Here is a 26,227-nt window from a genome sequence, read left to right on the forward strand (position 1 = left end):
TCTGTGTAGGAGATTCAATTATGAAAACAGTGGAGGATTTTACTTTCAGCACAAACAGAAGATATAAAAACTCTGAACCTTCTCATCATCATCACAACGTTGGACTCCAGCGGTTACACACAAAGAAGTCCTGATATTTTCATCCAGTCGTTAAATCAGTGACACACGTGGCTTTAAAAACCTCGACCTGAACTTTATTCAGACTCTTCAGGGTTTGAATCCTCTCAAACACAAAGAGGGGCCTGATGTGTGAACCAAACCTCTAAAGTGATTATAATTAGTGGCCTGGGGCCTCATTAGTTTCTGACTGTGGGGTCGTAACTGTGGGCTAATGTAATCACATGTTCTCGGGGCCCGTTGTCAGTTTGGGGCCGGCTTTGTCCACCATGTATACGCGCGTTAAGAGATGACATCACAGTGGGTCTGAACGTCAGAGACACCAAACAGGCGTCTCGTAGGAGCTCCGCCCACATCTGTGTCTGTACGTATGGGACATCTAACGTCTGATGTGTTGGAAACATCCACAGAATGAATGAAATGTAAATCCACCTGAAGAATGTAGTGAGTCACCGAGCTCAGCGGCCAATCAGCTGCTGGTACATGCCAGCAGACTGTGTGTGTGTGTGTGTGTGTGTGTGTTCTGTTCCTGGTCACACACTTTATTCACTCGTTCATATTCATCACAAACAGCTCCTGTCTCTTTAAGAGAAAAAGCTCTGATTGGTCATCTGGTCCAGTTGTGATTGGTCAACCACTTCCTGTGCGTGCGATGTCGACCTCCGCTCACTCTCTGAGTGATCGTCGCTCTGCGTGATGACATCACAATGGCTGAACTGCTGATGACTGTTGTTGTTGTTGATGTTTCATTGACTGTGAACTGTGTCAGACTCTATCTGCTGATGTTCCACCACACTGTGATAACACAACTCAACAACGTCACCACACACACACACACTGAGCTCAACAACACCACACACACACACACACACACACTGAGCTCAACAACACCACACACACACACACTGAGCTCAACAACACCACACACACACTGAGCTCAACAACAACACAACATCTCTGCAAGAGGTGACCTCACAAACCAATTGCTAATCGGAAGCTGTGGTTGTCAGCCGCGACCCACACACATTCACACACATTCACAAACACACAAACACACACACACACACACACACACACACACACACACACACACACACACACACACACAGAGACACACACACACACAGAGACACACACACACACACACGTACACACACGTACACACATATGCAGCAGATAGAAACTCTCCACTCAGCTTCACTTTGCATGATAACTCTTCGTACACAATCTGTGGTTACTCTAAACACCCCAGTAAACACACCCACACACACACACACACACACACACACACACACACACACACACACACACACAAACACACACACAAACACAAACACACACAAACACGTGAGGTTTTCCACTTGTAACGTTTCAGCTGAAGGTGAGACACGAGGAGGAAGGAGCACGTTACTCAGGATAATCCCGATATTCTGACTCAATCTGTTTCCTGTCTGATGAAGGAAGCCCCCCCCCCTTCATCCTTTGATCCTCCTCCTCCGCTGTTTCCCTCTTCCTCCATTTTGAACGGTTCCTCCGTGGCTTCCTGCCACCGATGACTCACTGTGTTGGAATGGAGAGGGAGAGGGAGAATGGAGGAGGAGTGGAAAACAGAAAACTCTCTTTGTTTCACACAGAGAAATGAAAAAACTCCTCTTTTCTAAATTTACTTTGATTCAACTCTTTATTTTTCCTGCATCTGGTTCAAATGTCGACGTTTTGACTCTTCAAGAAAATTCACTTGGAACAAGAGAAAGAAAATAACCACAGACACGTTCCTGACGTGTTCCTCACATGTTCCTGACATGTTCCTCACATGTTCCCGACGTGTTCCTGACATGTTCCTCACGTGTTCCTCACATGTTCCCGACGTGTTCCTGACATGTTCCTCACGTGTTCCTCACATGTTCCCGACGTGTTCCTCACATATTCCTGACATGGTCCTCACATGTTCCCCACATGGTCCTCACATGTTCCCCACATATTCCTGACATGTTTCCGACGTTTTCCTCACATGTTCCTCACATGTTCCCCACATGGTCCTCACATGTTCCCCATATATTCCTCACATATTCCTGACATGTTCCTGACATGTTCCTCACGTGTTCCTCATGTGTTCCTGACATGTTCCTCACATGTTCCTGATATGTTCCTCATATATTCCTGACATGTTTCCGACGTGTTCCTCACATGTTCCTGACATGTTCCTCATGTGTTCCTGACATGTTGTGTATGTGAGAACAAATGTCTGAGTCAGTCAGACAATCCATAAAGTTTTTACCATCCTCTGCAGGATTCCAGATGTCTTCTCTCGGTCTTCTCTGAAAAAGTTCAGATGATTCAGCATCTGTCTGTTTGAACTCTTTCAGCATGTGTTGATAGAACTGATGATATTGTTTGGTCACTTTCTCTTTTGCTCTCCCTTCATTCGTCTGACTCAGCTCCTCAGTTTCTTCTATACTGAGGACGAGGCCTGCTGCGTTCTTCATGTGACAAACTGCAGAAAGAGTCCAGAGCTCCGAAAAACCACTTGTCTGAAGTTTCTTTTGTTCGTGCAGACTGAGGAGCAGTAGACTGAAGATGTCAAGTCTTTAATTCAACTTTTTTCCTGCCAGTTTACATTTTGACTCAGTGACACAGAAATCCACTCAGTTATGTGAAGTATTTGAGCTGAGGGAGGACACACACACACACACACACACACACACACACACACACACACACACACCCAGAGGCCCGGCCGGGTGGAGCTGCATTCAGGTGCACAGTCATACATCCGACACCTGTAAAGTCATTGATCTGAGCTCTTTCCCACACTTCCCACGGTTTAAAGAGCAGATGACCTTTGTGCTCTGCTCATGTTCAATCATTCCTGTGACATGAGTGTTAACGTGCTGCACATACCTGAACCGCCACCGCGACTGAGACGACACAAGAGAGAGGGCAGCACCTGAATGCATCACTGCTGCAGAGTCCGTTCATTACGAGGCTTTTATTTCGAAACGGTCATTAAATACATATTTATCAAATATACATGAATATTTAACCATCAGATTATAAAAATGTAGTAAAACATGTGGATAAAGTTCTGTCAGTTCCACATTAAGTCAGCGTGGGGCTTTGTGACATATCTGACTTTTATGTAAACTATTATTTTTATTATTGGTAGTAGTAGTCGTAGCAGTACTAGTAGTAGTAGTAGCAGTAGTAGCAGTAGTAGTAGCAGTAGTAGCAGTAGTAGTAGTAGCAGTAGTAGTAGTAGCAGTACTAGTAGTAGTAGTAGCAGTAGTAGTAGCAGTAGTAGTAGTAGTTGTAGTATGTGCAGTAATAGTAAAACTGCATGAGGTGCCAATATTTGTATTTATCTTTCCAATCCATTTTTCCCTGAACTTATGTATTATTTATAATTTTTTGTTTTCTTGATTGATTTCATTTCAACTTAAAGTTGTCAGCAATTTGTAAAATCCATTTTTTATGGTTTCTCACTTTACTCTTATTCACAGACCAGTTTGAAGTTTTTAATTACTTTTCTTTTTTTTCAGTTTTTCTTTTTTATTTCACTGAAATCTATATTTATTTATAGAATTTTTTTCTAATGTACTTGCTATTTTTTAGTGATTGATTTGACTCATCATCACTTTGAGAAATTAGGTTTAACTTTATTCACATACTTTACCGACAGGAGGAAACATTTCTGATTTCTTGCTGAAATGTGAAATATTTGACACTCCTCCAAAACGTTTCAGTGCAAAGATTAACAGAACAAAAGCTCAGTTACTCAATCTGCTCTTCAGTGTCTTGACACACCCTGGGCACTCCTTCAAACACACACACACACTCACACACACACACACACACACACACACTCACACACACACACACACACACACACACACACACACTCACACTCACACTCACACACACACACACACACTCACACACACACACACACACACACACACACACACACACACACACACACTCACTTTAGGAATTCAGTATAATGAGATGTGATGAAAATCTGTTTCTTCTGCTGTGATGAAACAGAATTTTGAAATAAAGATGAGTGTCACACTTCCTTGTCATTTCATTTTGTTTGCTCAGAGCCAAGTGATGAAAAAGAATTCCCAGCTGATTCTCTAGTTGAACCCAGTTCTCTACAGATCGTCTTCAGTTCTTAATATTTACATATTATTTGATATTTCGAACTTCATCAGTCACATTTACTCTTTCACACACACATTCATCAGTGTGTCTTTTCCATCACACATCATTCATCCAGTGTCAGTATACACCGGAGGAGCCGGGGATCGAACCATCGACCTTCTGGTTAGTGGACAACCCACTCCCATCCACAACATATGTTGATATTATTATGGATTTAAATCCTTAAAGAGAGAGAGGCAGTAAAACCAAGTCTTAACCTTCAAGAAGACAATTTAAAGTGTGCGGACCCGACAAATGTCGCACAATGATGGTTCAGAACCACAAGTGGCCTCATGGATATATACACACTCACTCACACACACACACACACACACACACACACACACACACAAAGAAAGAACAAACATTTAGTTTTAATCACTTTTTTATTTTACTTGAAACTCCTTTGATCTCTGAGCTCACTGACAGTCTGAACAGGAAGTGATGTCAGAGCTGAAGGTGATGTCACGATAAAAGCCCAGCGTGTTATTTTCCTCTTGACCTACAGGAGCCTCGACTCCACAGCTCTGACTCACACACGTAAACTTTCCCTAATGTGGCTGTGAAGCTGCTTCATCCACTTCAGCCACTGACAAAAACCATCAGCATCGTTCATCCAGGTCGTCATCAGGTCTCTCCTGCTCCTCCTCCTCCTCATCCTCCTCCTCCTCCTCCTCCTCCTCCTCCTCTCACTTGAAGAGAAACAGGACGTGAGTGTCCGTTGATTCTGACGTTAACCCTGAACATCGCGTGTCTGCAGCTCGTCACTGATTCTGTCGTTAATCTGTCTTTTATAAATCTTGTGGCTCGGAGGGGTCAAAGCTCTGCAGCTGAACCAAACTTCTCTTACTTGTATTGTGTGTATTTGCAGCTCATGTGTTGATTAATTATTAATAACAATAATAACAATAATGATTATTTTTAAAACTGACTTCCTGCAACAGTTTTCAGAAAGTGTCTGTTCTGCGTCAGGACTCACATTCATATAAAATCACATCACTTCGTCCTTTGAGGGAAAAAACAGATTTCTCCAGCGTCATTTTGAACATAAACATTTACTCATCGTCTGTAGACGTGAAGCAGAATTTCTGCTCGTCACAGTTTGACACCGTAGTGTTTCCTCCGCCATCAACACAAACACACAGTGATTCATTCAGGCAGAGTGGGGGAGGGCAGCAGGTCAGAGACACACTCACGAATGTGAGGTCTCGTTTCAGCCGTCTGGTTTTCTGGTTTTCAGACGTGAACTCTGGGAAATGTCCAAACGATTGTGTCCAGACATTTTGACAGACACTCACCTGAAGCTGCTCCTCCTCCACAGCAGCTTCCACCATGACGCCATCTTCATCCTCCTCCTCTGAACCTGGAGCCACAGATGAAACTTTGTTAAACATCAGGAGATGACGACAGGTGCAGCTCAACAACATGAACGTGACTCAGTCAAACAGCTGTGTCGTGTGGCTCGACACCAGCCGGCCGGCGGGGGCCATTTCCTCCGGCTGTACGTCCTCCAGGACCTCGCTGGACCGGGCCCTCACGACCAGGACCAGCCTCCAGCTCATCTTCAGACCTTCATCATCTTCACAAGCTGCTGACACATGAACTGTCCTGCAGGAGGTCAGCACCGCTCAGTGGTGACCCCCCCCCCCACATCGACGACGGGACAACAGGCCCGTCCTGCCTCGCCTCACATTTATGTGGACATCTCCCCACTGAGAGAAGGAGCACGAGCCGGTCGTCAAACCCTGCGGACAAAAACATCTAAACTAAATATTTACATACAAAAAATAAATGTATGAACACGTGTGTCCTTCAGAAACTGTCCTCTGGACCCACAGCTCTGTGTTTCGTGACCTCTGACCTCTGAGCTTCTAGTTCCAGTGAAACCTTACTTCACGGTGCTGAACAGATTGTTCCTGAGAAATCACAGCAGTCAGACACGTTCTCTCCGATCGGTCTCAGACGAGTCTCAGCCTGTTGGGACGTTTCTCTCCTGGTTTCACGTTTCAACTCTTCACAGGCTTCTGTGATGTTTCATCAACAGCTGCAGATCAATGGAAACATCCAAGACTCTGGCGACTGGATTTTAAATCCACAAAACTTTATTAAACATTAAACTCGGTTATTTTACGACATTATTTCAGACGAATCACAACCATCATGTAAAAACCAGAAATAAGAAAAAGATCTGAAAATAAAACGAGAAAACATGAAGAGAAATTCCATCGATTACAAACATAAATACATCGAACGTCCTGAACACACGTTTCAACCATAGACTGTATATAAAGAGGTTTCAACGTTCTTTTCATTTTAATGAACTTCAGTTAACTTCAACGTTTCTCTGACATGTTGAACCTGTGTGTGTGTGTGTGTGTGTGTGTGTGTGAGTGTGTGTGTGTGTGTGTGTCAAAAAGGGGACAGCGCCCCCTGCTGAATAAAACTGAAAACCAGAGCATGGATGAAGGAAAAGAGAAAATATGACAGTGAAGATTTATTATGAGTTTGTGTTGGAAACAAGTGAGACAAGAAACTACAGGAGAGGAGAGAAGGAGAGAAGAGAAGGAGAGAAGAGAAGGAGAGGAGGAGAGGAGGAGAGGAGTGAAGGAGAGAAGGAGAGAAGGAGAGGAGGAGAGGAGGAGACAAGAGAAGGAGAGAAGAGAAGTTGTGGAGGATGTAACGGTTCATCTTCATCAGTGTATAACTGTGAAACTCTGCTGCCCTCTGCTGGATATAACACACACACACACACACACTCACGCACACACGCACACACACACACACACACACACACACACACACACACACACGCACACAAATTTGTTCACCATCTTATTTTTAAACCTTTTTTTTTTTTTTTAACTTTTTTTCTCTTCCAGATATTTCGTTTTATTTTATTTTCATCCAAACACAACTTGTATGTTTCTTTGGACTCTCCTTCATCACTTCTCTCTGAATCACTAGTCATTAGAATTGTTATAGATGGACTTCCTGTCTCATTGGTCCCCTTCGTAGGGCTCCTCAGTTCATTTCCTTCTCAGATGTCAGATGTTCTCGTGTTCCCTCCTCCTCTTCCTCCTCCTCTTCCTCCTCCTCCTCGGAAACGGGATGTGATGTAAATACACAGTAACTTTGTGTGTGTTCCTCTGGACCGAGCAGAACTTCTGATTCAGGAGAAGAAGCGGAAGGAAACTTTACACGTCAAACTTTAAACATCCGGAGAACAGAGAACCGGTGGAGACACGAAGCGACCGTTGCTCTTCTCCACCATGATCCGGTGAGTGTGCTCCGTCTGCCCGACAACAGAGCACCGAGCTGCGGCCGCCGGAGGAGGAAGAGGAGGGAGAGGAGGAAGAGAGAGAGGGGGAGAGAGAGAGAGAGAGAAAGAGAGAGAGAGAGAGAGAGAAACGCTGCTGCTGTGGACAAACTGCGGACAGGTAAACAACTGAGTGTGTGTGTGTGTGTGTGTGTGTGTGTGTGAGTGTGTGTGTGTGTGTGTGTGTGTGTGAGTGTGTGTGAGTGTGTGTGTGTCCATGAAACTGAGGCCTCAGATCTGAGACCTGCAGCAACAAGCTTCTGAGTTTACTCTTGAGTCGTCTCGTTGTCTGTCGGCTTTATAAAAGTTTGATAAATGGCCGACGTGGAGATAATCCTGAAGTTATGACCAGAACATTTCTGATTATTGATTATTGTTCCAGGATCAAATCCCCGTTTCAAGCATCTTATACTCAAAGACGTCAACCTTCAGGACAGGAAGTTCACGTTTCTGGTCATTTTTGATCCGAGCAGAGAATCACACAAATAAACACGCGGATCCGTTGAAGGAAAATGAAATGAAGGAATGTTCAGCTGCAGCTCGACACAGAAACTCAAGTCATCGATGAGCGACGGGGACTCGTCCTCCTGCAGGTGTGAGCCAACAGCTGATTCACTGACCCCCGAACAGACTGAGAGCAGCTCGGAGATTCTCAGAGTCTCAGAGTGAAAACCGACGACTGAAGCAGAAACTGAGACGTTTTGAAACCTCTTGCTGATTGGATCGGTCCTTCGCTGATTCGTCAGGCTCCTGTCACATGACCTCCCTCTGCACAACATGTCACACTGACACAACCGTGCGTCCAGTGTATGTGAGGGGTCCCGTGATGTGTGTTTCCAGACGTGTTAGTGTAGACGAGGATTAAAACGGATCCAAAACACTCAGAGATGGTTTTATTTTGAAAAGGTTGTCTAATGGATGTATCCTCGGAATCTGTCGGAGATGTCCCGTCCTCTCTGGACCTCACTGTCTCTTAATGGACGTTCGGTCTTCTTCACTTTAACCTTCGTGTTGTGTCGTCCTCCACTTGTTTGATTTCCGTGTCTCATCAAACCTGAGACTCTTAAAATAAAAACACCCCAAAGTTTCTGTTTGAATCATCTCGGGGATCGTTGGCCTCTGTTGTTATCAGCCGCATCATTTGTTCTGCGATGAAGCTCTCAGCATCAGTGTCTCCTCAGACTGACAGGGGACGTCTGTGTCCGTCCTGTGATCAGCCGATTGACGGAGTGTGCACTTATTTGATCAGGCTGACATCAGGAACCTAAAGTCCGTTGATCGTCTGCTGCGTTTCTCCTCGACTCTGAACAAGGTGTGAATGTTGTCGCCTGATGACAGTTACTCTGTTTTGTGAATCTCAGGTCAGATCTAATTAAACTGCGGCTCACAGACGCTGAGGGACACGTCTGACGTCAGCGTCGTGTCGTCCTGAGATCGAGCAGAGAAACAAGAGTTTAAAGTCAAGAACAGCAGCGAATTGTTTTATTAAGTAAAACTGTGTTTGGTGTTAGAATCCGACTGTAAATCAGAGCAGACCGACTCCAGCCTTCAGGTTTCAGGTGCGTTTGAAGGTCGTCTCTGCTGCGTCGTCTGTCAGGTCAAAGCTCTGCATGTTAAATCAAGCGCTCCTCACATTCTCCAGATGCCAGCAGCTCTTTTTTAACCCGCTGCACTTCAGGGCCTCGTCACCTGCTCTCAGGTTACGTCCCGAACGTTCTGCTGATGCACGAGTTCAGTTTTTACAGCGAGAGCAGAGGCAGCGAAACACGAACCTGGAGAAACGAACGTTAAAGAGCAGAAACCTCCAAGTTTACGTGTCGAGGTTTGAGCCACTGACGCTGGACGTCATCGCACTGAGGGGAACTCTGTGAGGAAAGATGGACGACATGACAGCTCCCACGAGTGAAGCCGAAGCATCTTATCGCCCCCTGGTGTCTGGCTGCAGTATAGATCATATACCCTCCTCCATGTGAGCAGATGGGACATGGACCAAACTAAAACTCAGAGTAGACTTTAAATAATTGTTTGTCAAAGATGTTTGTTCAAGTGTTTGTGATCAGTTTGGTTTGAATCAGTTATTTGATGATATAGAAAGAGGCGGAGACGTGATGATTGACAGCTGAGACGTGATTTTGTGGAGAATCAATAGTTTTAGATCTAATCACAAACTTGATGCAGAATTTAAACGACTGTTTAACCTTGATGAGAGCGAACGCTTCAGTTTCCAGCTCATGAATCTGAACACAAACACGATGACTAACACCTCGTTTCACGTGTTTTTGTTTTTCTGTGTAAAAGCTGACGAGAGGTGCGTAAACGTCAACTTCCTCCAATGTAAACCACAGCTGTTCACATCTGGTTCTCACCGTCAGCTGGTTTTCTTCACCTAACACAACTTCTGTCTCACTGACTTTTCTTTCTTCGGTTTCTGCTGCAAACGTGTTTTTGATGAAAACCGTCATTTTGAAGTGAAAGTGTGTGTGTGTGTGTGTGTGTGTGTGTGTGTGTGTATTGTGTGTCTCCATTGTGTCTTCGCTCTCACCCTCTGTTCCTGTTGTTAACTTGTTGAGCTTTGAGACATCGTCTGAAAAATAATTCTGAGTGTTTCAGTCAAAACTTTACTTCTCAGCCTCTGAAGCAGAAACAGGAAATAAAATCCATCGGAGAATTAAAATCTTTGTCTCTTCTAACAAATCATCGTCTTTGTCTCCGACTGAAAGAAGCAACCTGTCGTCAACACTTCAGATCGGTCGTTTATCGTGTGAAGGAAACTCTTAAGACAAAGTGATTCGATTTCAGAGGTCAGAGGTCTTGATGACATCATATTATTCTGAATACATAGTTCAGGAACATCTGGAGGGACTGAACCTACGGAGGCAAACGTCTGCAGGACGCTAGTTTTAGTTTATTGAGATTTTCGTTGATTGTGACAAACCACGTGAGATAAAGCAAATCTCTTCCTGATCGATCTAGTTCAGCTGGTCGCCCCCGAACAAAACCAGGTAACGCTCCATGTCCTAAACGTGTTGGAGGCAGTCGACCAATCACAACAGAGCAGGGCTTCATCAGGAGGGGGGGTCTTAAAGAGACAGGAGCTAAAAGTGTTTGAGACAGAGGCTGAAAGAGGAGCTGCAGCGATGGACAGTCTGAGGAACGTGATCCTGAACTTTAGAGCATGAAAACATGTTACAGTCATAAACATCAGTAAAATCCTAAACCTGAAGATGAACAGAACACGTCTCCTTTAACGCAACCGTTCGTTTTCTCCTCCGCCTCTTTGTTCCAGAGGTGAACAGCAGGAATTGAACGTCGTTTTGTGGAACGACGTCGTTTTTCTCCTTCACGTCAAAGACTCGTGTGTTTGTTCGTTCTGGGATCCGTCCGTCGAGGTTTGAACAATATGTTTTGTTCTCAGTGAACTCAGCCTCGTTCACCCCCTCCACCCCCACCCTAACCCCGGAGATAGAGCGAGAGAGAGAGAGAGAGAGACATGCACATTCCTGTGTGTAACAGTAAGAAGGAGAGAGAGAGAGAGTTGGAGAAAGAGAGAGAGAGTTCGAGAAAGGCATGTGGATGCCTGTGTTTGTGTGAGCGAGAGACATGGACACAGACTCAGGAGAGCGAGAGAGCGAGAGAGCTCTGGGTTGCGTTGAATGTTTGGAATGTTGAGGCTTTTGGCCCCAGTTTGTTCTGACGGAGGAGAGAGAGAGAGAGAGAGAGAGAGAGAGAGAGGAGGGGGGAGGAGAAGAGGACAGTGAGCGGAAAACGAGGATAGAGGGAGGAGATAAGGAGGGAGGAAGGGAGAGGAAGGAAAGATGGAGGAAACCGAGCAGTTACTGATTCAACCAACTTTAAAAACTGTGATTTTTTATTGGTCCTCAGCAGAGACACGCTAACTGTTAGCATCAGCACCGTCAGACGCAGTACTCCACAGTACTACAGTACTCTACAGTACTACACAGTACTACAGTACTCCACAGGACTACAGTACTCTACATTACTCCACAGTACTACAGTACTCTACAGTACTACACAGGACTACAGTACTCCACAGTACTACACAGTACTACACAGTACTACACAGTACTCCAGTACTCTACAGTTCTACAATACTCTACAGTACTCCACAGGACTACAGTACTCTACAGTACTACACAGTACTACAGTACTCCACAGTACTACAGTACTCTACAGTACTACACAGTACTCCACAGTACTACAGTACCCCACAGTACTACAGTACTCTACATTACTCCACAGTACTCCATAGTACTATACAGTACTAGTATTACAGTACTCCACAGTACTACAGTACTCTACAGTACTACAATACTCTACATTACTCCACAGGACTACAGTACTCCACAGTACTACAGTACTCTACAGTACTACACAGTACTACAGTACTCCACAGTACTACAGTACTCTACAGTACAACACAGTACTCCAGTACTCTACAGTTCTACAATACTCTACATTACTCCACAGGACTACAGTACTCCACAGTACTACACAGGACTACAGTACTCTACAGTACTACACAGTACTCCACAGTACTACAGTACCCCACAGTACTACAGTACTCTACATTACTCCACAGTACTCCATAGTACTATACAGTACTAGTACTACAGTACTCCACAGTACTACAGTACTACATAACTACAGTACTACACAGGACTACAGTACTCTACAGTACTCCACAGTACTACACAGTACTCTACAGTACTACAGTACACTAGTTCAAATGCTCCACATGAACGTCCTCATGGTTCAAACATTTTATCGTCGGAGGTGAAGACTGCAGCTTCTTCTTCTTCTTCTTCTTCTTCTTCTATGGTTTAATGTGTCTCTACTTCCTGTGATTGGTCCAACAAAGTGTTTTCAGTGTGAACCAACAGAACCAGGTTCAGTTTGATCCAGAACCAGAACATCTGGTCCGAGGAACCGTTCACAGCTGAAGCTCTGAAGCTCTGAAGCTCTGAAGCTCTGAAGCTGTGAACGAGTTCTGAGATGAAATAAACGGAGTCGTGTCTTTTATATGAACTAATTTCTGAACAGGAAACAACGAAGATGTCGGTTCAACATGTTTTTATCTTCACTCGTTCTTAAACTGGAACTGATCAAACTCTCTCTCTCTGTTTTTATGTCTCTTGCTCTTATTCTTCTTTTGTCTTGGTCACTCCAAGGTTTCTCTCTCTCTCTCTCTGGTCATGTGATTTTGCTGTAGGGATGAGAAACAGTGCAGGAATCTGAGCTGCATCCAACATATTACATAAAGTCTCTCTCTCTCTCTGTCTCTCTCTCTCTCTGTCTCTCTCTCTCTCTGTCTCTCTCTCGGCCTGGTTCTTGTCTGAAGTGAATGAACTCACTTCCTGAACTCTGAAACAGATCGACGTCAGGAGACAGAGAAAAGAAAGATGATCGTGTTCTTCAGTCATTACAGACTCTGACACGGTGGAACAGTGTGACGCTGTTTGAATCCGACTGTTCTCTGGACACTGATCGATTTCCAGACGAACATCGATGCAGTGAACAGACGGTCGATTAACATGTAAAATATATTTTTACTATGTGCACAAGAGAATTAACTAAACTTTACAACTCTGGATGCAAATGTCCAGTGATGGAGAGAACTCTGTTAAAGACGTGATCTGTCATTAACTACGCACATTAACTGTAACTTTGTCGGCTCCATGTCAGAATTTTATGATCAGGCATGTCGGAGGTAACCACGGGAACCTTTGGGGTGGGGCTTGCAGCGATGAAGGTGCCTGATTGGTCGATTTATTTCTGCTGGTAACTCATTGCGATGTCGTCGAGTGTTTCAGACGAGTTTCTCATGTTTGCTTGAAACCAGGTTTACTGTTGTTGTGTTGCTTAATCGATTTAGCCTCATCGTTGTGTTACTGCCGCCTGGTGGACTGGAGTGGAATCGTAGCTTGTTGTAGCCGTCGGCAGGATGTCTTGATCTCCACCGATGTTAACGCAGGCGAACATTCAACCTTCAGATGTTCTTCAGAATAAAAGTTCCAGCAACTCCTGTTTAAAAAGTGTTTTCTTGACTCTTCAGTTAAAAACTGAGTGAAACTGTTTTATCTTCACTCAGATTTTCTTTCTACTAAAAGTTCAACTTTCACTGGAGCTCAGCGCGTCTCCTCTGCTCCTCCCTTCCCTCCATTGTTCTCCTCACCCCCCGCCTCGACTTCATCTCCCTCCTCCTCCTCTCTGTAGTTCCTGTCCTCCTCTTTCTTCATCACCTCTCAGCCTCTCCCTGCTGCGGCTCTCGCTCAGCTGCTTTCCTCCTCTTCTTCTCCATTTTCTACTTTCTCCCCCACCACTCTCTGCCTGTCTCTCTCTCTCTCTCTCTCTCTCTCTCTCTCCTCCGTCCAGCTGTTTGCTGAGCTGACGTTTGTCTCTTTGAAACTGAAGCTCAACACCAGACTGTCAGAATAAGTTTAGAGCGAGATATTTCGAAAAACAAGGAAAGTTGCTGCACTAGAGTTTTGGATTTTGAAGAACTGGATCTAAAGTTTTGAAGAGAATCTCCTTCAGTCGTTCCACCTCATTAATCATCGTTATGTTTTGTTCCGATGATTATAAAAAAAAGGTTTAACGTGTGTCAGCGTTGCATAACCTCTGTGAGTGGGCAGCTGTTTGAGTCCAGGGTTTATAAAGCTCCCATGACATTGTGAAATTTCTCTCCCTCTCTGTCTCTCTCTCTCTCTCTCTCTCTCTCAGAGATGTAGCTTGTGCGTTGGTGTGATCGGCCGACCATCATGCACCTCTTCCTGCTGCTGATCCTTCAAGCCACAGCAGCCGTCGGACAGATTGACCCCAGTACAAACACACACATGCACACACACACTTTTAAAAATTCTAACTTGAACTCTGAGATTCCGTGTGGACCAGTCCTCACAGTGTGTGTGTGTGTGTGTGTGTGTGTGTGTGTGTGTGTGTGTGTGTGTGTGTGTTTTGCAGCACATTGTCGCTATGCTTTGGGCATGGAGGATGGACGGATAAAAGATGAAGACATTACTGCATCCAGCCAATGGTACGAGACCACCGGACCACATTACGCCAGGTCAGTGTCATCGTTTGTTCATTTCTTTCTGGAATTAGTTTTTTTAAATTTAAATTTTTAATTAAATTTAGATTTTACATAGTTTCTTCTCTTTACAACATGTATGATATATAAGTATACATTTAAGAAGGTATAAATAATATAAGTGTCTAGTTTGGTCAAATGACCTCAAGAATAAAGTAGTACGCCCTTCTCATCCCTGTGTGTTTCCTGTCGTCTGTGTATCTGTAGAAAATAGTGAGTATTTCTCCACATGAGGCTCCTCCCCTTCTGCTACGTTGTCCACGGTTGTCAGTGACATCAGGGACTCGTTCGCACCTTTGCACTAAAAATAGTGAGCTGAGACACAGCACTCGTTTCTGTCAGTGACGGAAGAAGATTTGTCTGAAACTTTACACCAGCAGAGAATCAAGTGAATGAATCCTGAATGTTCTCAGGACGTCTGTGTCAACTCTGTTTTCAGGCTGAACCGGGAGGAGGGGGACGGCGCCTGGTGTCCTAAGGGACAGCTGGAGCCTTCAGACAGTCAGTACCTGCAGGTTCGTGTCCACGGCTGCAGACACACAACAAAGTGTGACACTTCTGTCATTGTGTGAGTGTGTGTGTCAGTGTGTGTGTGAGTGTGTGTGTGAGTGTGTGTGTCAGTGTTTAGAATCTGTGTCGTAAGAAGACGATGTCTGATAACCGTCGTCTACTCTACGTCTCTTTTGTTTATATACAAACAAAATAAATAAAAGTTTGTTGCACTTTGTAGTTTGGCTTTTTGAACCCATGAGGATTCTTGCTCTGGGCTGGTTCCCTCATGGTTGGTGCACTTATTGTAAGTGGCTTTGAATTAGATGAAATGAAATGTAAAGTAAAGTCAATCTCCGTCCTCTGGGTTCTCTGACGGTCTTGTTCCTCAGGTGGACCTGGGCAGACTGACCTTCCTCACCGTGGTCGGGACTCAGGGACGATACGCCAGAAGCTCCGGGAACGAGTACGCCCGATCTTATCGCCTGAACTACAGCCGGGACGGTCTCCTGTGGAAGTCCTGGAGAAACCGGCTGGGAAACCCGGTGAGCAAAGCTCCGGGGGTCACGACCAGGCAGGAAGCCGCAGAAAGGTCGGAAGTGAATGTGCAGAGGAAACATGTGACGGAGTGATAGAACTAAGCGATGGACAGAAAAATGGGAGGACGAGGAAGGAAAGGAGAGGAAAATAATGTTTTTCTTTTACTCTGAGACGTTTCTGGTCGTTCACACTCACATCAGAGGAAATGACACGTTCACGCCAGCTTCCTGTCGGCCTCCTAGGTCCCTGGTTGCTATGGCAACGCCATTAGGACAAATCCAAACAGCGTGTTGTGTTTTTATCTGAGGAATTACCCAGATTTCCTCTGTGTGGATTTACAGCCTGAAAGAAAACATCCTATCTCACAGGTTCTTTTCTTATTGAGGATGTGAACAAAACATCAGCAGCTCGTCGACGGAGAACGAGCAGCGCCGTATTTTCTAACTACGAATCACGGACTATTTCTCTCATTGTAGTTTTATTCCTCTGCGCAGGTGAACATGGTCCGTCTGCTGTTTGTTTCCCACTCTGAACACCTCCCTGATTTTTGTTCCCAGGTGATGGAGGGCAACAAAAACGCCTACACCTCTGTCATCAACGACCTTCACCCACCAATCGTCACCCGCCACGTCCGTCTGATCCCCGTCACCAAGCTGTCGACCACGGTCTGCATGAGAGTGGAGCTGTACGGCTGCCCGTGGGACGGTAGGACGCAAACACACAGTCACAGTGTGTGTGTGAATGTGTGTGTTCTCTAACAACCACACTAAACTGTTTCCTGGCTCAATGTGTGTCACACTGGGACAATTAAAGTTGTCGTACGACCCCTTTCACCCCTCCCCCCTGCAGACGGTCTGATCTCCTACGGAGCGCCGGAGGGTCAGCTCATGATGCCGCCGAGTTATCCTATCGCCAGCCTCAACGACTCCACGTATGACGGAGCGCACGAGAGGAGGCGAGTCGCACACACTCAACATACGTCAATGTTTCCTGTTTTCCTGACCAGCAGCATGTGACTGACAGCCGTCTCGTCCAATAGGAGGCTGTTTGGTGGGCTGGGTCAGCTGACGGACGGTGTGATCGGCCTGGACGACTTCCTGTTGACGCGTCAGTACCACGTGTGGCCGGGCTACGACTACCTGGGCTGGAGGAACGACTCACTGGGAACTCAGGGATACGTGGAGATGGAGTTTGTGTTCGACCGACAGAGGAACTTTACCTCCATGAAGGTTTTATTTCTATTTATAATAATAACAATATAATTTAATGTCATATAATATAATATAATATAATATGATGAAATCTTCTGTTGATCCAGGTTCACAGTAACAACATGTTCTCCAGCGGCGTAAAGATCTTCTCCTCCGTCTCCTGTTGGTTTAAGCCCCGCCTCATCGCTGGCTGGGAGGCGGAGCCTGTGGCATTCAAGACAGTGCTGGATGACAGGAACCCCAGCGCCCGCTATGTCACTGTGCCGTTGAACCGCCGTACTGCCAAGTCACTCCGCTGCCGCTTCTACTTCGCTGACGTCTGGATGATGTTCAGCGAGATCTCCTTTCAGTCGGGTAACACACACACACACACACACACACACACACACACACACACACACACACATCTTCCTGCTAAAACATCTCTTTGTCCTTCAGAGGACACCATACTCCCAACTCAGATGACCCTGGTGGTGACCTCCACTCCAGCCACTGAGGCGAGCACCATGACGGCCACGTCAGGGACAGGTACGACCTTTGACCTTTGATTGGAATATTTGTCACATGATTCACAGGAATCATTATTAAATTATTATTAAATCTTCTTCTGCTCAGAGAATCCAACCACTGATCCACCTGACGACGGGAACACGCCCATTCTGATTGGCTGCCTGGTGACCATCATCCTGCTGTTGGTCATCATCATCTTCCTCATCCTCTGGTGTCAGTACGTCTGCAAGGTGCTGGAGAAGGTGAGGAGTCCTCATCTGAAACTCCAGACAGAAAAGGTTTCCCGCTCGTGACGTTAGAGTGTGTGTCTGTAAAGTTTATCACAGAACAAAAGTGTAGACGTCCTGAGACGACTGAGATAAACTGTGAGATTGAACACGTTCACCTCTGGGATTAGTTTTCTGTCTTTAGTCGAGAGTTTAGATTCATTCATGAAGGAGGCGTAGTTCCAGATTTTATGAATTCAGGTCAAAACTAAACCAAACGTTGGATGTGTCAAAGAGAATCAGATGAATAAAAACCCTCAGGATTTATTCTCATTAATATGAAGTCCATGTCTTGTTCTTTCTTTGGAGCTTAAAGAAATGTTAGGTTGAATTCTGTGTCTTGTTCCAGGCTCCACGTCGGATCCTGGACGAGGAGGTGACGGTTCGACTGTCATCCTGCAGCGACACCATCATCCTACAGACCCCCCCGGTGCCCCCCCGCTCTGGACACAGCCCTGCAGGTATAACAGCAGATACTGATGTTTCTCTTCAGCTGCTTTCAGACAAGAACTGAACTTATCTGAGTCCTCATCAAGGAAAATGAGGCATCAACCATCTGCCTCCACCTGGGTCTGTCCTGTGCCACGTGTCAGACCCGTCTCTCTCAGCTCAGCCTTCACAGATCGTGTCGACCGTCTTTGCATTTTCCTGGCGGTGTCCATCGACGGTTTTTGATATGTGGTTCTGGTCCATTCTAAGGACATGCTACACCCAAGTTCACATGTTGCTCACATGTTCTGCAGGTTCTGGATGTCAGAACAAGCCTCTAGTAAAACATCTGTAAAATGTCAGAGTGAGTCCGTGTGAGAAAACATCTGGAACCTTCCTAGTGAGCGAGTGGGCGTGTCTCTGAGGTTTCTAACACGTGACGGACGTGAAACTGAAGAACACAAATGTCTCAGGATGAAGAAGAGGAGCCGTACACGTAGAAGACGAAGACGTCCACTTGGAAAGACGAGGAGGTTCCAGATGTTTTGGTGATGAGGGCCGACGCCGTGTGGACGAGCTGTAAACACTCGTCTCGTCTGAATGTCCCCACATGTTCCTGTTGTTGTGAACGAGTCGACGATCTGCTGCTTCACACACACTGACTACACAACATGTCTACACAACATGTCTACACAACATGTCTACACAACATGTCTACACAACATGTCTACACAACATGTCTACACAATATTTTACACAGCTCATGTGAGAAAACTGTGAAAGGTTTTGGTCACAATTTCAAAATGTGTTAAAGCTTCTTTTTGACTTTATTCAGCTGTAGCATCAGTGTGTTCTATGTTTTTAGAGCTGTAGAGTAAAAACATGTGACTCTTCATTCAGTCAATAAAGGTCGTAACCAGCCTCACAACTGTGACACACTGCAGCTACACAACATTAACAAACAGCTGCTGCCCAAACTGTTTCAGAAACAAACTGATTAAACACAGACGCCAATCAAAGTGAGGACGACTCTCCGCCCTGCTGCAGGAACGTCTGCTTCTCGTTCACGTGATTTATTCATGTTTCGTGTTTTTCCTCAGGCTCCACCGGCGCAGACCCCCACTACGAGAGGGTCTTCCTGTTGGACCCACAGTACCAGAACCCGGCGGTGCTGAGGAACAAGCTGCCCGAGCTGTCGCAGAGCGCCGAGGCCTCAGGTGAACGCTCGATGGAACAGTTTTTATTTAACTTCTGCACATAAAGAAAAGTGTTGGAATAAGATCCAGGTGGAGAAAAAGAAAACGTGTTTGTGTTTTATTGACAAGTCTCGTCTATGGAAACGTAAACTTACCCTGAATGAGTGACGGCTTCAAAATGTCGACGTGTTTCGACTCGACTGTGTCTCCTCTGGTCATGTGTTTTTTCTAAAGTTAACAAAGAGCACTGAGACACACTGCTGCAGTCTGCCCCCTAGTGGCTTCTTCATCAACTTCACCTCTTTGTTCTCCGTCACTCAAGAACATTTCAATTTCTTTATCTCGTCCTGAACAAGACTTTCATTATTTTATTCTCTCTCTTCTGTCACATTTCCTCCGATGCTGTGACTCTGCATGTTCATTCACTCTGCAGTGTTTCTCTTGCTCTCTTTCTCTTCTTCATCCTCCTCTTCCTCCAGCTCTCCTTCTGGGTAATCCTCTCTATGACCTCCTCCTGCTCACTTCCTGTCACATGACGTCAGGCTGGCTGCGTGGTAAGGTTAGAAAGGTGTGACCTCTGAGGTTCAAGTTACTGAAAGTCACGAAAATTAAATAATCAAATCACTGATTCAAATTAAGTTTTGAGATGATCTCTTATTCGTCCCACAGCAGAAAAAATGATTTATGTGTTGATGAAAATGTTTGATTAACTCCAGAGGCTGAAAACTGTCACAGTTACTGAGTTTAGAAAGTTATATAATAATAATAAGTTATTATATTAGAGAAACTTCTTATGAACATGAGTATTATAATTTTCAATCGTGACCATTTTCAGCTTTTGTATTGAAGACAATTTAAATCTACATAAAATGTGGCGTCAAAAAATAAAAATCGATGAACTTAATAATATTCATGATTCTTAAAACAGAAAATAAATAACATGAAACTTCTCATCTCTCAGCGTGTGGCGGAGGATACGCTGAGCCTGACGTCACCCAGTGCACACCGCACCAGTGTTTCCATAACAACGCGCCGCACTACGCTGAGACGGACATTGTGCGGCTGCAGGGCGTCACCGGCAGCAACATGTACGCCGTCCCCGCTCTCACCGTGGACTCTCTCACCCGGAAGGACATCTCGGCTGCCGAGTTCCCACGGCAACAGCTGATCTTCAGGGAGAAGCTGGGGGAGGGTCAGTTTGGAGAGGTGAGTCCCAACGTCCAGGAAACGAGTTTTCGTGGCAGAGTTTCCAGGATCTGAACCGTAATTCTTCATCTCCTGCAGGTCCACCTGTGTGAGGCTGAGGCACTCCCAGAATTCCTCGGGGAGGGGTCGCCCCTCCCTGAGCGAGACGGCCACTCGGTGCTTGTGGCTGTTAAACAGCTGAGGGCCGACGCCACCAGCCAAGCCAGGTATTCATATGCGACTGCAGCTGCGGTGAAATCTTCATCAAGCATTTTGGTGATTTGTGTAAAGCGATCGTAAGATAAACCTGAGATTTACATTCTTGTTTTGAAGCGTGATTCGAAAATATCTCACATCTGATTTCGAGGCTAAATTCTTCTCCTCTCGTCTTCCTCCCTCCGACTCTCCCTCCGTCAGGAACGACTTCCTGAAGGAGATAAAGATCATGTCTCGTCTGAATGACCCCAACATCATCCGGCTGCTGTGTGTGTGCGTGTCGTCAGACCCGCTGTGCATGGTGACCGAATACATGGAGAACGGAGACCTCAACATGTTTCTGTCACAGCGAGAGATCGAAAGCACACTGACACATGCCAACAACATCCCTTCAGTCAGGTAGATACCCCAAACACACTGTGACGTTTATACATGCTACCAACACGCCATCAGTCATTATTTGAACTTTTAAAACCTCATGTGGTGTTTGATGCAAACAGAAGGGGGGGACCTAATTCCCGCAACACGTGCTACAAGCTCCAATCAATTGACATTTACTTTTCTCCAGACGAACGTGTGCATTGAAATTGTTGATTCCTTTCACCTTCACCTTTATTAATGTTTGACCTCTTCCCTGTTTCACCACGTCCTCCTCCGTCCTCCTCCGTCTCGCTCCGTCCAGTCTGTCCGACCTCCTCCACATGTCGGTGCAGATCTCGTCGGGGATGAAGTATCTGGCATCTCTGAACTTCGTGCATCGAGACCTGGCCACGAGAAACTGCCTGCTGGACCGGCGCCTCACCATCAAGATCGCCGACTTCGGGATGAGCCGAAACCTATACAGCAGTGACTACTACCGCATCCAGGGCCGGGCGGTGCTGCCCATACGATGGATGGCGTGGGAGAGCATCCTACTGGTGAGAAACAGGGACGAGTTAGTAAAGAAAGAAAAAGTGCTTTGCAGTTGTGAAAAGCAACAAGTATGTGCTGGAAAACCAGAACAGCTTCCTCTTTAGGTTTTACCATTTGCCTTCTATTTATAATTTGACTTGTACCACATTTCTATTTCATGTGGACACGCCCCTCCTCCTCCTCCTCCTCCTCCTCCTCCTCCTCCTCCTCAGGGTAAGTTCACCACGGCCAGCGACGTGTGGGCGTTCGGTGTCACCCTGTGGGAAATCTTCACCCTGTGCAAGGAGCAGCCGTACAGCCTGCTGTCTGACGAACAGGTCATCGAGAACACTGGCGAGTTCTTCAGGAACCAGGGCAGACAGGTGAGATGAATCAAACGCACCCACAAAGACTAGTTCAGCACAGTTCTGCCTTGTCCTTGTGTCCACGTTCTCATGATTCCACCCCTCACAATCTAAAAGGTCAATCTAGTTTTCCCGATTCGCCTTGATGGTTCTTATACCTGAGGAATGTTTTTGACTCTCCTGTGTTTCAGATTTTTCTCTACACCCCGCCTCTCTGCCCACCTTCTCTCTTTGAGCTGATGATGCGTTGTTGGAGTCGAGATATCCCCAACCGACCGTCCTTCGAGGGACTTTACCAAGCCCTGAGGCCCCACGTCAACCAGTGAGCCGAGGCCACTGGGATGTACCGCTCTGGCTTTCCTCCGCAAAGCATTTGTTTGTATCTGGACTCCTGGAAAACGACAGACTGACGTGAAATGAGAGCGAGTCTCAGTCAGAGGAAAGTGACGGAGCCACAGGTTGGTTTGCTTTGTGGGAATGGCTGAGAGACAAGATGGAGATGGGAAGGGGATGAAAAGGCTGGTCGACTCAGAGGAGGAACGTTTCACCAGATCAGAACCTTTCAGTCGTAGTGAACAAAGATTTTTAAGCTTTCCACAGATTTCTGTCAAAGTCAGTTTCAAAGTTTCATCCATCTCAAGCCTCTTTGACCAAAATATCTTGTCGGACCTTTTGACAAATCTTCTTTTCTTGTTGTTGTGGTGCCAAAGGTGCCTTAGACTTTATTTCCCTCCTCTTCAGTCCTGGTAGTGTCTCCTGTCCCTGTGGTTTTTATTATTATTGTAAAGCACTGTGTCTGTGTCTCAGTTATTCGTGTTCATATATTAACCCACACTGGAGCTAGGGTTAGGGTGAAGTTGTAGTGTAGGATTTTATTTTTTAAGATTTTTATTCAGTTTCATTGTTTTCTTGGTTTATTGTATTTTCACGTGTTTTTTGTGGATGTTGTCCAGCTGAGGTCGATCAGTGTCACACGGCTGCAGTGAAACCTGCGTCAGTCACTGTGGCTCGTGAGGGAAAGAAAGACAAGAGGAGGTTAAAACCAAATAAGATAAAAATGACTGAGATAATGAACAAAGATTGTTAATGTTAAAACGATTGAATTATTCTGGTAAAATTATAAAACTCATCCATATAAAAAATTGTATCAATGACATCTAAACTTGATGTTTTTATCCAAAGTGATGACATTTGAAGGAGGTGAGTTCACCTTCCAGTGCAAATCACAACTCTGGTTCTGAAAATGTGGAGGAATCAAACTTTATGTAAATATCGTAATGTCAAGGTATCAATTCATCTCTGTCTGTTTGTGGATCTTAAAACACGAATGTTGGAGTCCATCAGCCTCATGGTTGAGTTAGCTTGTGGTTTGTGTTAGCCAGCTAGCCACAGATCATTAAGACAGAAACAAATTAAAATGGCAAAGAAAATGATGTTGTTAGTTTGCATAACTGCAGTTGGTTAATAACTTGTTCGCTGGGGACAAGATTTACTTCAGTGTCAGATATATGCAAGCTAACTACATCGGCTAACTAACCGGCAGGTTAAGGTTCAGCGAGGTATAAATTAGGTTATAAGACTTTAGGGTTCGTTCCAGAAACAGTGGAGGTGTTGGTTAACCCATCACTAGTTTTCTTGCCCTCCCCCACATTGACAGTATCATAGTTAGACTAAGTTTGGTGTTATTTTACTGCTGCAGCCAATCCAACCACATTGAGGTCAAGTTTCGACAACTGGAGATGAGGCATTATGTCCATCGTAGCCTGAACGTAGCAGAACTACTGTGTTAGAATGGGACCCTGGGATCCGAGGGCCTGAGGAGCTGATCCACCTGAAACAGATGAAGATCTCACCCGTCGCTCTCTTCATCAACCAGCCAATCACTGCTGCACCTTCAGGCCTGACACTCTCAAGGAGGAGATTTCAGAAAATACAGATTCCTTCTCTAAATCAGCCGCGATGACCCGTCAACAAGGTGTTTCTTCAAATCTATGTTAATCTGCTCTGCATAACATTTGAAAGAGTTGTTGATGCAGAGAAAGAGGTGATGGAGATGTTACACACACGAACCGCACGATTGACCTTTTTATTAAGCTTTAAACAAGTTAAACCAAAGGCTCAACATTCTACTACAGAACATTGTTCTGTCGATCAACAACAAATCATCTCTGTTGATCTGACGTATGAGCTAAAAACAGGAAACGCTACCTTTGCTTTTCAGCGTCAGCTGTAACTGTTCCACACACATGGTTCCACAGTAACGAGACGGGAGTCGATACTAATATGTATTTAACACACTGAGCTTATTGTGCCATTAGCAATAATGGAGCTAGTGTTAGCTGGTTTTAGCTAAATGCTAAGAGTTAGACTGGATAGCTCTTCATGTTAGCAGACCTGCTACACTGACAGTTTTACCATAATTTCCCACTTTTCAAAAGCATTTAAGTTGTAACTTGAACTTTAATAGATATCGTACGTATTGAACAAGCATGGCATTTATTGGCTAACTGTTTTCAATGTTTTGTTGCTAATGTTTTAGTTTTGTTATTGATTAAACAGCTGGAATCTCAGCAGCTGTATCCACTGATATGATGACACTGTGTACGGTTGACGTTAAACACATGGCAGATTTTCTTTAGCTTCCCTTCCACATGACTTTCACACGGCATAAGCTAACATGGAGAGCTAGCATGTTAGCAGTTCGTTTGGTAACCAATTAGCGTGTTTCCGGTGTGATGAAATCTTCGCGCTGAAATAGAGATCATCTGAATGTGGTACAACAATTACATTTTGGTAAACAGCATTTTACGCCTCATTCTTTTTATGTTTAAATGTTAATATTGAATAATATTTTTCAATCAGGTCATCTTAAAAAAAAGTGGCTTGAAAATGTGTCCGTTGTCCAAAATGTAAAATGGCGTAAACCACAATAACCTTGGCAGAAACGGAGAAGGAGTGTTCGTTCAGCCTGAGCGCATCTTCCAGTGTTGCAGTGTTTCGTTATCTGTACTGTATCTTCACATTTCTACGAGTGTGTGTTTATCAGAAGTTTTGTGAGTGAATATTTTTGAACATTCCTCTGAACACTGGGAGCTCATTGAGATTAACGTGGTTCTAGTTGCTGTCGTGTCCATTAGATCAAACGAGGGAGAGAAGTTTTTAAAGGGAAAAAGTGCAGGAAGTAAGGAAACCACTAAACTCAATCTCCCAGAGTCCTTTGCTACAGTGAGCCTGTGCGTGTTGTTCTGGTTGCATCGGAGGGGTTGGTGTGTTGTGTACAGTACAAGTGATCTCTAATATCTCAGTGTGTGAATGCAGATTAGGTGTGATAATTGTTATTGATAATTGATTATCGATCAGAATTTATTGTAGCTACTTCTCTGATTATTTCTGTTTTGGGAAGTTTTTTCTTTAATCCAGCAGATTTGAAAATGTTTTTGTTTTCCTGCTGCGTCTTCTTCTGATTCTCATCCACTGTTTGACCCCCCCCCCCCCCCCCACACACACACACACACACTCATCTTCAGTATTGTTTCAGACACATATTGTACATAGGCTAGTAGCTGTGTATATTAATATATTGGGAGTTTAGAACTTTCCTTTTCACTTTGTACCCTCTCATGTCTCCGTTTGTTTTTCTTATAATGAAATAATAAAATTTGTCAAACAGAGTTTAAGCACTAGTTGTTTTTTTCATGAAGCTATCGACACCTTTCCAGCTGATAAGAATATGTGGGTCCACCATCACAAACATGGTTAGATCACTTATTCCTTACATTTCCCAAAGATACCAAAGGCTACATTTTTGGTAAATGACGTTGACCTCTGGGACGTGAGGTTTGTTGTGAGTTGGTGTCGATCACTACATCAGTGGATAAAACTCTGGTCAGAATTTCTCCTCCATGAACACGTGGACTCTAAATGAATGTGTGAATCTGTTGCAGTTGTTTTAGTTGAGTTTCAATGAGATAATCAGTGCAGTGTACCAACATGTTAATGTGTGGTTCACCAGCAGAGGGCAGCAGTGAGACAGACCTCCCCCACAGTCTGAATCCTGCAGCCTCACGTCCGAGGTCACTTTATGTCTCAAACATGTGAAACACACAGATCCTCTGGTGTGTGACTGACGGAGATTCTGAACTTTGAAATAAGTGAAATATTATTGTGTATTTTCTTCAGTATATC

General features: G+C 44.9%; 1 protein-coding gene and 1 long non-coding RNA gene across 5 annotated transcripts; both read left to right on the forward strand.

The window, feature by feature from the left end:
* Positions 1-4,837: 4,837 nt before the first annotated feature.
* LOC138407421 (uncharacterized) lies at positions 4,838-6,543 on the forward strand. Its single transcript, XR_011240828.1, has 2 exons — positions 4,838-5,030; positions 5,642-6,543. It is a non-coding gene; the product is annotated as an uncharacterized lncRNA (long non-coding RNA).
* Positions 6,544-7,344: 801 nt separating this feature from the next.
* On the forward strand, positions 7,345-25,713 carry ddr2l (discoidin domain receptor family, member 2, like). 4 transcript variants are annotated; one of them, XM_069523200.1, is made up of 21 exons: positions 7,446-7,757; positions 14,378-14,476; positions 14,618-14,720; positions 14,952-15,054; positions 15,184-15,259; positions 15,626-15,778; positions 16,331-16,478; positions 16,623-16,728; positions 16,813-17,002; positions 17,092-17,338; positions 17,423-17,512; positions 17,600-17,736; positions 18,110-18,221; positions 19,290-19,406; positions 19,865-19,939; positions 20,347-20,591; positions 20,670-20,797; positions 20,988-21,185; positions 21,469-21,703; positions 21,911-22,060; positions 22,234-25,713. In XM_069523200.1, the coding sequence occupies exons 7-21, from the start codon at positions 16,334-16,336 to the stop codon at positions 22,366-22,368; spliced, it is 2,310 nt and encodes a 769-aa protein (XP_069379301.1). In that variant the 5' UTR covers positions 7,446-7,757; positions 14,378-14,476; positions 14,618-14,720; positions 14,952-15,054; positions 15,184-15,259; positions 15,626-15,778; positions 16,331-16,333; the 3' UTR covers positions 22,369-25,713. The 4 variants fall into 4 exon arrangements, with proteins under 4 accessions (XP_069379298.1, XP_069379299.1, XP_069379300.1 ...); XM_069523197.1 differs by lacking the exon at positions 14,952-15,054 and having other exon boundaries at positions 7,345-7,757; XM_069523198.1 differs by lacking the exons at positions 14,952-15,054; positions 19,865-19,939 and having other exon boundaries at positions 7,345-7,757.
* Positions 25,714-26,227: the final 514 nt, after the last annotated feature.

Source organism: Paralichthys olivaceus, chromosome 4 (genome assembly GCF_024713975.1).
Source record: "Paralichthys olivaceus isolate ysfri-2021 chromosome 4, ASM2471397v2, whole genome shotgun sequence".
NCBI lineage: Eukaryota > Metazoa > Chordata > Actinopteri > Pleuronectiformes > Paralichthyidae > Paralichthys > Paralichthys olivaceus.

What these genes read in the sequence shown, in the direction of transcription:
- ddr2l (XM_069523197.1), top strand. Translation starts at nt 14,416, where the DNA reads ATGCACCTCTTCCTGCTGCTGATCCTTCAAGCCACAGCAGCCGTCGGA. An exon ending in TCTGCAAGGTGCTGGAGAAG is followed by an intron (nt 17,737 to 18,109) that starts GTGAGGAGTCCT and finishes GTCTTGTTCCAG; the next exon opens with GCTCCACGTCGGATCCTGGA. An exon ending in GACGCCACCAGCCAAGCCAG is followed by an intron (nt 20,798 to 20,987) that starts GTATTCATATGC and finishes TCCCTCCGTCAG; the next exon opens with GAACGACTTCCTGAAGGAGA.